A 14,869-nucleotide genomic window follows, 5' to 3' on the forward strand; every position below is an offset into this window, starting at 1 on the left:
GCGCATCTGGTGTAGTGGTATCATAGTACCCTCCCACGGTACTGACCGGGGTTCGATTCCCCGGATGCGCATGCATTACCCCAGCTTCCTTTTTATCTCTAATTATGATTTTTTCTCGCTACATATCACGCATCATCATATCAACCTTGTAAATTTAAAATATAATATATTTATTTATTTTCAAAACCCATCTCAACAAGCACTTTGTTACAAACTTACAAAATATGAATTAATAAAATAAAAATAAAAGGGAGAATTAAACAAAACGTTAATATACACTTTTATTGCAACATATAACAATTTATCTCATTTACAAGTATTTTACTTATTTACTTTGCCTAACAAAGTTCATATTATTCCACATATATATATATATATATATATCAAACTAAACAAATCTACTTTTTTTAATCCACAAATAAATAAAAAATAAAATCTAAACGCCTGAAATACCACCAGTGCACCATGCAAAACTAACTTTAACTGTGGGAAAAATGAAACCGAGTCATGGCGAGTCACAGTCCAAGTCAACCAACAGTTCCCGGACGGCGAGCTCCGGCGATGCTCGGTCCTTCCCGGAGACGAAAGGGTGATCGAGGAGCTGCGCCACCGTCCACCTCTTCGCCGCATCCTTCTGCAAGCACTGCGACACGAAGTCCCTCAGCTCCGGTGAGGCCTCGACCGAATCAGGAATCGCCGGCGTCTCACCGAAGCATATCGCCCACATGAGCGCCGCCCAATCCGGCCTCTCTCCTTGCGGAAGCAACGGGAACCTACCCATCCCCAGCTCCATTATCGTCAGCCCTAAACCCCAAATGTCCCCGGCGTAGCCATCGTAGCCGGCGCCGCCTTGCGCCGCGGGATTGAACCTCTCTGGGCTCATGTACGCGCAGGTGCCGACGTAGGAGACGCACTTGTCTAGAGCTCGCCGGACGATCTTGCCGACTCCGAAGTCGGCGATCTTGACCTCCCCGGCGGCGTTGATGAGGAGATTCGAAGGTTTGATGTCTCGGTGAGCGATTTGGAGGGAGTGGAGGTAGGAGAGACCAAGGAGAGCCTGGCGAGCGATGGCCGAGAGAGCGGGTTCAGGGATCGGTTGGGCTTGGCGGCGGAGTTGGAGCGAATCGAGGGACCCGAAATCCATGAGCTCGAGGAGAACGGCGACGTCACCGGATGGGGCGGGGAGGACGCCGTGGCAGCGCACGACAGAGGGGTGATCGGCGGCGCGCCTCAGGATCTCGACCTCTCTGGCGGCGTGGCGGCGGGATTGAGGATCGCCGGCGTTGAGGACTTTGAGGGCGTAGATGGCGGCGGTGATGCGGTGGCATACCTTGTAGACAATGCCGCCATTGCCATGGCCAAGGACTTCGAGCTTATCGAAGTCTGAGAAATGGTGCTCTGATGAAGACGCCGGAGGCGGCAGCGGAGGGAGGTGGAGTCGTGATCCACGGCCATCGGCGGGGAGACCTAAGGGTAGGGTTAGTTGCGGGAGTCTTCGTTCTCGCACTGCTGCCATGAGAATTAGGGTTAGGGTTTCGCTCCGATTTGAAGAAAGACAGGGTGAGTGAGAGCTCTTAAATATTGCGCGCTTGAAAGGAAGCACGAGGAGCCCTGAAAGTGCATATGATTACCTCCCGGTGAGAATAGAGAAACTATTTGCATTGAGAAATGAGAGTTAAAAGAGTTCGCTTTCGGTGTTATTGGGAGTGATTGTTTAGGGCGGTGAGTTAACTAGAAGGTAACGGTAAACTGGGCAAAAGGAGGGAACGTAGGGAAGCGGTGACGGCGGAGAAGGGAGCTAGAAGAAGGGGGGATTAGGGGTAGTCTGGGAATAGGGAAAGTTTATGCTTTGAGAGTCGTGGTAAGAGTTGAACGGTGGAGATTAGTGGAGTATTTAATGGATGTGGAGTCAAGTGGGTGTTGTGATGAACTATAACCAGACACTAAAAATCAGCATCACAAGTCCCCTCATAGCGTGCATGCATATAATTTTATTTGTTTATTTATTTATTTATTTTTGTATATATGTTCATGCATGGCGGTTAATTTTCATCTTATTTCATTATTTTGATGTTGATTTATTGATATATTTATTTTTAATAATATGGATAAATTACTACATACATCATATGCATATACTAAATTCTCAACTATATTATAAAAAATTGAACCCTCAACCTTCTGCATGGGAGACAATTTTTTAAAAAAACAAATAAATAACAAACACTCCTTTTTTTTTAAAAAAAAAAAAGCTATGGGCATAGGCGATAAGTAACCCCAATTTTATAGTTATTACATGTATACCCACCCAATGGCGGAGCCACGTGGTGAAGAAGGGGGCAATTGCTCCCCTTATAATTTGAGAATAAGTTAATTTAATATTAATTTAATTAATTGATGTCCTAATTACACACATCTATTTTACAATTGACTATTTAGTTCTTTATTACCTAAAAATAAAAAGAGACTAGTCTTATTTTATCCAATGATGAAGCTGTGACTTCTGTTTGATTAAAAATTAAATTTATTTAATATTTATTTATTTCTGTATTTATTTAATGTCTTAAATTTAGCTCTAATTTTACCAATTTCAACTGCATTTGTTGAGAGGGTTTTCGCTGCAATGAAAATTGTGAAAACTCAACCACGTAATAGAATTGGTGATCAATTGTTGCTTAGTGGCATACATCGAGAAAAATTTCTTTGATTATATTGATATATAATTAAACAATTATTCATTACTTTCAAAATATTAAAACTCGTAGGGACAATTGTGAATTTGCTTTGTTGATGATTTGTAGTACTTATTTATGTAAAAGACTTATTTAAAAAATGATTATTAATTTTGATTATAGTTGAACTTTTATTTATTAAGTTTCATTTGCCCCTTTGTCTATGATTTCTAGCTCCCCACTATACCCACCTATGATATTTTTAAAATACTGAAATAAAATACTAAAAATAACAACTATATTTTTACTTAATCCAAAAATGGACTTTTAGTTGAATTCCTTAAGATCAAATTTGACTGATATTTATTTAGTTAATTTATTTTTATTTTTTCAATATTTATTTTACATGTATATATATGATATAGATATTTTCAAATATCTTTATTTTTTTTTTTGTTGGATGGCAATAATATTATTGAAGAGAGGTAATATTATGTTTATATGATTTTTTTTTTAAAGATTAATCTCAAGTTTAAGATGTGTAAATAATTTCTAATGTTTTACGAAAGAGAACTTACTATGATTTTTTTACCATGTATGCAAACAGTTATAAGTTCTGTGGTAGCAATGCAAATTTAATATTTTCTCATCTTAAATTATAATGTAAAATATTAAAAATGAGTTGCTTTTTATCTTCTTGTAAATCATTAATGGATTTTAACTACCCTTACATTTAATGAAAGTGAAATCAAATTTTAAGATAAGATTCTAAAAAGCATTCAATGTAAAAAGAAAAAAGTTAGGACAAAAAAGAGCATCGTTGCATTAAATTCATTAAAGTTGTAGTATTATTTATTTATTTGTTTGTTTGTTTATTTATTTAGGACTCTAATGTTGGTGCTTATGAGGTTCCATTAATTAGAGAATATTTCGAATAATTTTGCATTGCCGTGACTCCATGGATTAGCTCACTTTCCATGAATGAACTTGGTCTAGTTACAAGTTGGAAGTAAGTTGGATTGGGTCAAGTTAAGCATGATTTATTAATTAAAGTAGTGCACTTGGTTTTATAAAAGGACTAGAGTTTTGAGGTTTGATGCAACTCAATTGGGAATGGTTTTTCTTTTAAGAGAAAATTACTCATATACCTTGTAATAATGAACAATTACTAATATACTCTCATAACAAAATCATATTTATTTATATTTATGAATAACACAAAGGATTTTTAATTATTTATATATTTTTAAGGTTGAAAATCAATTTATAAATTTGAAAAAAAAAATATAGATTGAATTTTTTTTTCTCTCAAAATAAATAAAGAGAAGAAGTTGAAGAATAATTTAGCTTTTATAATAAATTTTAAGCTAATGTTTGATTTAGGAGGTATATTAACAAATAAGAATGACGCATAAAGATATATAATTAACTATCATTTTTATATGAGTATAAAACAAATCCTCTTTGTTTTTTTCTAAGTATTTTTATGTATAGTAGTTTTATTATTTTGTATTTGTACTAGGGTCCTTCAAAGAGATTAGGAACATGGAACTAGATTTTTTGTCCAAACAAAAAGGAAGATGGGGATTAAATTCAAGAAAGGACATAGATAGAGACGAATGAGGAATATCCTCCTGCCAAATCACCGTTCCCCAAATCATTTAATTCAAATTATATATATATAAAAGGTTAAAAAAAACCATATGTCTATTTAATTATTGAATAATGATTATATAAACGTTATTGTAGAAAAACAACTAAATAATACCCTAGACTTGTGCTACCTATATGATGTCCTAATCTTTAATTATTTTTGAAATTTGTTTATTAAACTTTTTATGAAATATTATAGTTAATAATTTATTTTCAAAAAAGGTGTTTTAACAATGAATGAGAAAATGGTGAATCTCCAAACTCGGGTGGTCCTCCTTGGTACAAGACGGAAAAAAATCTATCCCCTATCTAAAGTGAAGATGGCGATGAAAAAAAATATATAAAATCGAGATCGAGAACCGAAATATATCCTCGGCATGTTCTTACCCCATTAACAACTCTAAAATGAGTTGATCAGTTTTATTTTATTTATTATTTATTTATTTTTTTTTTGTTGCATTCATTTGAGCTATTCAAACATCTGCCACTTCAACTAACCAAACAAACTTCCCACCAATTGTTTGAAATAATATTTTAATTCTAATTTTCTTTTTTCCTTTTCTTCTAGGCTTCAACACAAAGAAACATAAATTGTTAGATTTTACATAAAATTTTAAAAATTTAGAAAAATATTTTTCCAATTTTATCAAAACTTCACTTAAAAAATAAATTAAGCTCGCGATCATACTCGCTAGTTCAACCATCAATTATGTTTAAAGTATAATATTTATTATAAATGATAGCCTTTTATATTATAATATATATCAAATCAAGTTTTGTTAATTTCAAAGATCAGTTTGAAATTAATTTTTACCTGTTAATTTGTTAAACAATCAAATCAATGATATCAGTGAATTAAGTGTATATCCCTAAAAATTCACTGGAGCAATTACATACCCCCAATTATACCATTAAAATTTGATATATATATATATACCATATATATCCCAATGGTACGTACACTATCAAGATATATTATTATATGTTAAATGACAAAAAAGAAAAAGGCAAACATAGATACCTAATAAAACTTTTTTTATTATATTTTAATAAAAATTAATATGTCTGAGATCATTTGGGGATTTAAATAAAATTCTATTTTTATTATTATAAAAATTAATATTTATATAATTTGTAATATATTTTAATGGTGTCTGTCAATGCGTAAGAAAGGTATGTACAAAAGCATATAAAATTTTTTTAAGAGATATATATGGCAGTATTAAGTTTTATTCAAAAATATACATGTAATTAGGTGAATTTTAAAAGACAAAAAATCCAACCAAAAGCAATTTTTTTTTTATTTCATATCTCAATTATAAAAACACAAATAATTAAAACATATAGTTTATAGCAAACCATGTATTAAACTTTGCGGAAATAAAAATTGTTGATCCAAATTAAGAATGGATTTGATAGATGTAATGTTACATTTGTTGGGTTTCAGATAAACCCCAACAACATTCAACTTGTCCTTGATTTGTACCTGTATCAAGTGGCAACCATTTTACTTAATGCTTGAAGTACTTAATGTAGTAATATGCCAATCAAAGTAATAAGTGTACCAAATAAAAGTTGAAGTTTGATGATGATTGAAAATATTGATTAGTTGAAGCATGAGATGAAGGTCTATTGTTTACAAGCTGGAGGCAAACTGTGGCACTAAATGCACCCTCATATCTCTATCCAAACAACCAACTAGTTTCATAAATATCTTTGGAAAATTTATATAGACACCCCTTGAAAAAGCAAAATTGGATTTATATCTATTCATTTGCTTACGTAACCAAAAAAATCATCAATAAATGCGTTGAGTGTGGGTGTGATTTTTTTTCTGAGGAAGAGAAAAAAAAAACTGAAATTTGTATATATATTTAAAATGTATATTTACACTTATAATCATGCAGATTAGTAGAATTTTAACAACAACAATTACCAAACATTAATCCCAACTATTTAGGGTTGCCAATGGATTGAGAGGTGAATTAGCACTAGTCCCTATAAAAACTCTTCACAAGTGATAAAAATTTGATTTAAAGATGAGAACACATTTTTGAAAATACTAACAATGATTGTTAGTAGGTGATCTCAGCACCCATATATGTATAGGCTGCCCTTACTTGCTACATCGAGAATTGTGCACACTCTTGCCTTTTTTAACAGTATAGCCGCTCATTTGACAAAAAAATAAATAAATAATAAAAAATAAAATTTGGGGCTGGGTTGGCTACATTAAACTTTTTTCTTCTGTGTTGCTCTATCAAAGACCAAAGGATTAGATAAACTAAGCACATTTATATTATTACATTAATTATATCTTGGTAAACAATGTTTAAGTCTATACATATATATATATTTTTTGAAAGACTATTTAGAAGTAATTTTGTCTTAATTTATCAGAAATAAATGTTGCTCTCTATGTATTCTGAATAAATTTATTTTTTAATCAATTTTTTCGACCTTATAACACCCGGTAATGACATCCATCACTTGTGGGAAAATATACATTTATGGTCCATCACTTGTTTTTCAGTGAGATTAAAGTGCAATAATAACGTAAAAATGGAAAAAAAAATGTAAAAAGTCAGCTTTCTCTTGATCAATAAAATATATATATACAACTGTTATTTTTATATAAATTCATATAACACAATAATTCAGCTTGGTAGGATATATATAATTTTTCAAAAATACAACCCTTTTAACTCTGGCATATCCCAAAATCCAAAGGATGTGAAAAATTTTGATATTACCCTATACCATTTGATAGGGGCATACATACATACATACATAATTACAAACTTTGTGGGGTGCATTCATGCAAAAGCCCCACAATATATCTTTCCATGTCATACACCCTTTGCATTAACTCCAAATGGTTCAATGTTTCTTCCCCTCCAAACTTTGAAGCATCTCCATCAAATCAATTTTTGATACTTTTGGATTGTCATTAATCACATTAAACATCATCCATTGAACTTGTTATGTTGTCTTAGCACTTCCCATGCCATTTGAAAACTTTGCATAGTGTGCACTCAATTAATACCTCTACTTGTTGTGCCTTTTATTTGCCTTCGTTGGGTCCCATTTTCGTGATTTCATTTAATTTATATTTTCTTGATTCTATATATTATAAAATTATAAATGTATATTATATTCATTCATATACCATATGTAGATCAAATTTGTGAAACTTTTAAATTGGTTGACCATTTTTAGAAAAATAAATAAATAATTAATTATTTTGATAAACATGCTCAATTATGAATATAAAGAATACTATAAGCTTAACAAACACCAAGATTTATTTATTTTTAAATAATTTTTAAAGCACTTCAATTAGTTTATATTAGGGTAAACAACACAAATGGTCACCCACCTATTCGGGTGTTTCTGTTTTAGTCACTCATCTAAAAAAAGTTACGATTCGGTCACCTACATTTGTTATTATGTTTTTTTAGTCAACGAGCCTTACGACGTTAACAGGGAGCCAACGTGGCTTGCCACGTCACACACTCTTAGCTAAACAAGTTAACACGTGGACTCCCGCCCTTCTTCTCCCTTTTTTTTAGTGGACATGTATATTATACTTGGCGTGTGAGATAAGTAACACCTTCATCTTCTCTGAAAACGGCTATCTAACCCTTTCTTCTCCATCACAAACCCTAATCTGCGCCCCATTGCGCAATGACTGGAGTGGAGACATTGCGAACGGAAAAGAAAGGCTGGTACATATACCTAACATTTCGAGCTCTTATTGATTGTAGCCATTTTGCGCTATATGGGTTATGTTTACTGAAAAAAGATCTTAATTTGAATAATGATTTGTTTAGGAATGCCTTCGAGCGTCTTCTGTTTTTTAAAGAAAAAAAATCGGTTGTTTTTAATGTTCTTAGGATAAAGGACCATCTCTTATTGATTGTAGCCATTTTGTGCTAGAAGGGTTATGTTTATTGAAAAAAGATTTTAATTTGAATAATGATTTGTTTAGGAAGGAGTGCCTTATGTTTTTTAAAGAAAATAAAATGTTGTTTTTTAATGTTCTTAGGATAAAGGTCCAGCTCTTATTGATTGTAGCCATTTTGCGCTATATGGGTTATGTTTACTGAAAAAAGATCTTAATTTGAATAATGATTTGTTTAGGAAGGCCTTCGAGTGTCTTTTGTTTTTTAAAAAAAGGAATCGGTTGTTTTTTAATGTTCTTCGGTTAAAGAACAATGATTTGTCTCAATTATCTCACATGGTTTTCATTACATTGGCATATCCAATATTAGCAGAGTTGAATGGAAGAGCTTTTATGAACACACTTTTACTTCAAACTTAGAGATTAGAAAGAATAAGAAAGGAATTTATTTGATTATGAAATACTTTGTCAATTGCTTGATTAAATAGATGATATGAATGAATAGTTTGATCATGAACATTCGTTATTAAACCACAAAATTATGTATGTGGATGTGGGTTGGGGGATGGGGGCAGGTATAATTAATTATTGAATTTTATGCTTAATTTTTCAGTTTGAATGGTTGAGGAATGACAATATTCTAAGAGAAAAAATTGCCAAGGGGGAAAAATTGGCACTGCAATAGCAACATTCTACAACCATTTGAATTTATTTATTTATTTATTTATTTGCAGGTGCATGGTGTTGCTCTTTTGATAAATAATCAAGTGGTTGTTCAGCAAATGGATCTTGCTGGTTCTGATTCTGATAGCAGTAATTCTGACTCTGATTTCATTGAGAGTGACTATGATTTGGAAGATGATGATAATGATCAAGTCTTTGAGGTTAATGTTGACTTAGGTATTTAAAGAGATATGGGTGGACAAGTAGGTTCAAGAGTAGGATGTGGATTAGGATCTTCTATAAGGACAGAGGGTGAACAAGATAATGAAGACTTAGACTATAATTCCTCATGTTCTTTGTACTGTTTGCATAGTTCTGATGTCGAAGATAATTCAAAGTTGATGCAAAGAATTGCAATGAAGAAATCAACTGCTGCAAAATACACAGGTACTTTGTGCCCTAAAATTCAAGTAAAACTTGATAAGATAATTCAAGATTCTAGTAGATGTTGGGCCAAGCATGCTGGTAGTTCCAAATACCAATTGAATTGTGGTCCGGCAAACCAACATGTGGTTGATATGGAGCTCCAATTAAGTACATACAAAAAGTGGGATCTTACAGGCATCCCATGTAGGGGTGGCAATAATCTATCCGGGCACGCTGGCCCGGTTTTGTCCAACCCGGAATAAACCGGGTTTGGACAGAAGTTTTGTTAATAAGGGCCGGGTCCAGACATAGTCTAGTTGTCCGGATTTAAATCCGGGCCGGGTCCGGCCCAAGAAATCCCGACAACCGGGCCTTTGTACTTTAAAAATTTTGATATAAAGCCCAATTACCTAGGCCCAAATCCTTTTTTAGTTATTAATTAAATATTTAAATATTTATATAAAATATAATGAGAACATTGAATGATTGAATCATTGATTGAGATTTAAAAATTTATACCTCCACCGTGATTAGTGCATTTGTGTCACATGTGTGCAGTGAACATTTCTTGCTTTTCTTTCTTCAGTGAGCCTTTTTTTTTCTTTCATGATTGGAAGCTGAAGGCTGCAACATGACTCCATTTTCATCCTCTTGATTGTTCACAAATTCCATCTCCGGTGACAGTTATAACTCCTGTGTTTTTAGGTATGTTTCTCTACTCCTTATCTATCTATTTATTTATTTGTTTGATTATCTATTTCTTTATCTCCCTCCTCATTAATTCTTTGTCCATCTCATGAAATTAGAACACCTTAGTTTATTTCAAAAGCTCCTTTATCTTTAGTTTAAATTCTTTATTTGATTTACCATTCATACTCTAAATTATTATTATTTTTTAAATTATTTTGCAGAATTTGAAAGATGTCATCCAATGAAGAAATTGATGGATTTGTAGTGTGGTTGACAATCAAAGTAATACTAAAAAGCCAAGAAAAAATGCATCAAATGTATGGAATGACTTTGTTCCTCTTCCTCCAATTCATGCTATATATGGTGATAATTTGAAAAGGGCTGAATGCCAATATTGTCATGTTATAATAGTAGCTGATAGTAGCTATGGAACTAATACAATGAAACGGCATATTTTGAAATGTCCTGCAAGAAAAAATCATGATGTGGGGCAAATGTTGATGTCTTCCTCACTTAAAAAGGGCAATGTTGAACTTAGGCATCAAAAGTTGAATCAAGAACAACACCGGGAAAATATAGTGATGGCAATTCTTTTGCATGAGTACCCATTTCAGTTTGTAGAGCATGAGGGTACTAGAAATATGATCTCTTATCTTAACCATGATGTTAAGCATATGACACGCAATACAATTAAGGCTGATGTGCTAAAGTTTTATAGAAGAGAAAAAAAGAAGTTGCTTGACATTTTACAATTAGTACCAAGGAGGATTAGTCTTACATCTGATTTATGGACATCCATTATGACTGATGGTTATATTTCTCTCACTACTCATTTTGTTGACAAAGATTGGATGTTACAAAAGAGAATTTTAAATTTCCATTACATGCCAACACCACACACTGGGTTTGCAATTTTTAAAATGATATCTTCTTTGTTGAATGAGTGGAATTTGGAGAAAAAATCGTTTTCCATAACTTTGGACAATGCTAGTTCTAATGATTCATTTGTTGATTTTGTTAAAAGTCAACTTTGCATAAGAAATAGATTGCTTCTTAATGGTGAATTTTTTCATGTCCGTTGTTGTGCGCATATTTTGAATTTGATAGTTCAAGATGGGCTAAAAGAAATTGATAGTGGTATTTACAAGATTCGAGAGAGTGAAATTTATGAAAGGGTCACAATCTCGAAAGAAGAAGTTCCATGATTGTGCACAACAAATGGGCATCAATTGCAAAAAAGGGTTGCGTCAAGATGTTAGCACAAGATGGAATTCAACATATCTTATGTTAGAGTCGGCTTTACATTATCGAGATGCATTTATTCATCTTTCATTGAGTGACTCTAATTATCTTCATTGCCCTACTTTAGAAGAATGGAATCACATTGAAAACATGGTCAAGTTTTTGAAAGTGTTCTATGATGTGACAAATATTTTTTCGGGCACCTTGTATCCCACTTCAAACATGTTCTTTCTTGGGATGTGGAGGATCCAATGTATATTGCAAGAAGAAGTAAAAAAATCCCATTCTTTTTAGAAGTTCATCATTGTCAAGAATGCAATCAAAGTTTGATAAATATTGGGGAGCTTTTAGTGTTATCCTGGCTATTGCGGTGTTTTTGGATCCTCATTATAAAATGGATATTGTTGAATTTGCTTTTATGAAACTCTATGGTGATGATGAAGGCAATAGCAAGGTGAATAATATTCGTGAGAAGCTTCAAAAGTTATTTGGAGAATATTGCAATATTGATTTACAAAATCAAGGTAGTTCTTCTACAATCCAAACAACTCAAGACCAAGTTATTGAAGGAGATCCAAATGATCCATTAATGGTGGAGTATTTATGAGTCATAAGCAATTAAATTATTGTAATTATCTTATTTTTTTTTAAAGACTTTTGCTTTTTCATGATTAATATGTATAAGCTTATGAAGCATTTCAAAGTAAGCGCTTGGCTTCACAAGTATGAAAGTCAGAATTAGCTTTGTATTTGGAAGAGCCACCATCTGATAGAAGAAAAAACTTGAATGTTTTAGAATTTTAGAGCTCTATTCAATATTGTTATCCACATCTTTGTCAAATGGCGCGTGATGTTTTGGCGATTCCTACTACCACAGTTGCTTCTGAGTCTGCCTTTAGTTCAGGAGGTAGAGTGCTTGACCAATATCGAAGTTCTCTCACTTCAGACATTGTAGAAGCTTTAATGTGGACGAGATTGGTTACATGCATCAATGGTAAGTTTGTGAAATCTTATTATTTCAAACAACACTCCCATAATATTTATATGAAGATTAATACAAATATTTTAATTGTTGTGTTATTATCTAGGTGTCCATGGAAAAATGAAAGATTTTGATGATGGCACTGACGAGATGTTGAAGGTCGACCTTGTTGCTCAAACTTCAAATCAATCTTCAAATGAAATTGAGATTAATTAACTTTGAAGATTGCATTAAAGTTGTGCATATGATTTTATATCATTAAGACATTGGTTCTTGGGTATTATTTTTGGCTTGTTATTTAATTTTGTATTATCAAGACATGTATTTTTATGTAATACTTATTAAAACTTGGATTATTGTATGAATTAATTTGGATTGTTGGACATTGCTTTTTGCATTTGATATGAATTAAATTATTTTTATAGTTTAGTATTTGAACGAACTTTAAATGTATGTTATAGGATTCAAATGAAATTCGGACATTTGGACAACCCGGTTTTGAAAGAAACCGGGTCTGGACAAGCCACACTTGTCCGGATTTAAAACCGGGTCGGGTCTGGGCATTAAATTAGTTACTTATTAGAGTAGTTGTCCGGAACCGGTTTTGTCTGGACCCGGATTTTTGCCACCCGTAATCCCATGTATCCATGCAATTGCAGTAATGTTTGTTATAGAAGAAAGGCCTAAAAACTATGTGGATCCATGCTACCATAAAGATATACAGCTGAAGATATACTCACATTTCATTCAATTAATTAGAGGTGCAAAACAATGGACTCATGTGGAAAATATGGAGCCAATTTTACATTCCTTTCTGAGAAGACCCCTGGGGAGACCAAAAAAGAGCAGGAGAAAGGAAGCAGATGAAACATCTCACACTCAATCCAAAGTTGGGAAGAAAGGAATGCAATTAAATTGTGGAAAATGTGGAAAATCAGGCCATAATGTGAGAACATGTAAAGGAGAGATTGGTCGCAACAAAGCACTAAATTCAACTAGTGCAATCAAGACCAACTAAATTGGTTGTAAGTAATATATCTTCTATATTTTACTTCATTAATTATCAATTTCGGTAGACGTCTAGTATGTTAACTAACAAAACTTAATTTATTCTTTCTTATTTATTAGAGTAGGAGAGGTAGTGGAACAACCCAAAAGCAAACTTCAACAGATCATGAGGTAGAATTAGTTTATATCTTATTTAAATTTTGTATATAACCATTATTATAATATAATGTCCAGTTAACATAAATTGTAACATTTTATTTTCTATAGTGTAACATTTTATTTTCTATAGCAGGCTAACATAAATTGTGTAACTAAACAGGTAGAGACTATACCCAAGGTAATTGAAATGAATACAGAACTGGCAATTGATGTACAATAGTGTTTTGTTTTAACACAATCCCAAGCATTTTATTTTGTAGAGATGTACTGCACCAAATCAAAATGAGGGTGGTTCAACTCAGCCATATGTAGTGACTTTAAGATGGATGCCAGATGTGAGTTACTTAGGCACAAACCTTTTTTTACAAGCTTTATTGGCAATTGATTTTCTAACTTATGTTATTTGGGATTATGTTAAAGAGTTCCTCATAAGTTTTTTACAGAGAAGAAAGTTTTGTGACTAGGCCTATTGCAAATCCACCCAGACAACATCATAGACAACAAGGAAGACAAGTCCCCTCAAGGTATTTGGCTCAAGGGAAGAGGAAGATATCCCCATTACCCATCAATGCTAAAGCACCACCAAGTAGGACAAGGCAATGCAATGGTACAAACAGGGAGAATTACTACTAAGGAAATTGTGCAAAATGTGCAAACATTAACTAATTCTGTCTTTTGGAAAGTAGCATGTCAAAGAACAAATGTTTATTTTGCTTTTATTTCTTGTTTTAGAAACATGTAACCAGTGGCATCATTATCTATTTTGTCTTTAAGTATTACAGTGTATACTGTAAAAGTTTTGTATTTTGTGAACAAATGACATGTGCCTACAAGGAATGATCATTTATGAACAAAGTGTTCCAAATCTGAATGGTATTTTGTGTTCTACATACATATTGAATTTTTATAGAAGCTTTTAGTTTCTACAGGGATTTAACATAAGATAAAAGCAATTTACCTTGTCCATGTGGATTATTGCTTTATTTTAACATCCAAGATAAGCACAAGTATTATAGCAGCTTACAGAGATTTTATAGCTTCATTTATAAGCTAGAAAATTACAATAGAGAAAATTGAGCCCAATTTCACATTTGTAAGCCAGAAAATTATAATGACTGTAAAAGACAAACAAATCCACAAGCTCAACTGTGTATTTCTACATTAATTGTACTAGAGAAAATCAGACATAAAATGAAATATTTCTCTTATTCCACAGAGATTAACTTTGTGGATGAACTCGCCCAAAGCTCCTCCTCTCTCAACCGAACAAGCAAGAAGACATTTGAAGGAAGAAGGGGAAATTCACGTGGCATCCACTCTAGTCGTTGTGTGATGGGACAGATTAGGGTTCGTGATGGAGAAGAAAGAGTTAGATTGCTCTTTTTGGAGAAAAAAAGAGCGGGAGTCCACATGGCATCCACATGTTAATTTGTTTAGTTGAGCGTGTGTGACGTGACAAGCCACATTGAC

At 32.8% G+C, this 14,869-nt stretch overlaps 1 protein-coding gene and 1 non-coding gene across 2 annotated transcripts; one reads left to right on the forward strand and one right to left on the reverse strand.

Moving 5' to 3' along the window:
* Positions 1 to 71, forward strand: TRNAG-CCC. The gene has a single exon. It is a non-coding gene; the product is annotated as a tRNA-Gly (tRNA).
* Positions 72 to 285: 214 nt separating this feature from the next.
* LOC120281915 (mitogen-activated protein kinase kinase 9-like) lies at positions 286 to 1,946 on the reverse strand. Its single transcript, XM_039288610.1, has one exon. It carries the CDS (start codon positions 1,514 to 1,516, stop codon positions 506 to 508), a length of 1,011 nt encoding a protein of 336 aa, XP_039144544.1. The 5' UTR covers positions 1,517 to 1,946; the 3' UTR covers positions 286 to 505.
* Between the last annotated feature and the right edge of the window lie 12,923 nt (positions 1,947 to 14,869).

This window comes from Dioscorea cayenensis, chromosome 18 (assembly GCF_009730915.1).
Source record: "Dioscorea cayenensis subsp. rotundata cultivar TDr96_F1 chromosome 18, TDr96_F1_v2_PseudoChromosome.rev07_lg8_w22 25.fasta, whole genome shotgun sequence".
NCBI lineage: Eukaryota > Viridiplantae > Streptophyta > Magnoliopsida > Dioscoreales > Dioscoreaceae > Dioscorea > Dioscorea cayenensis.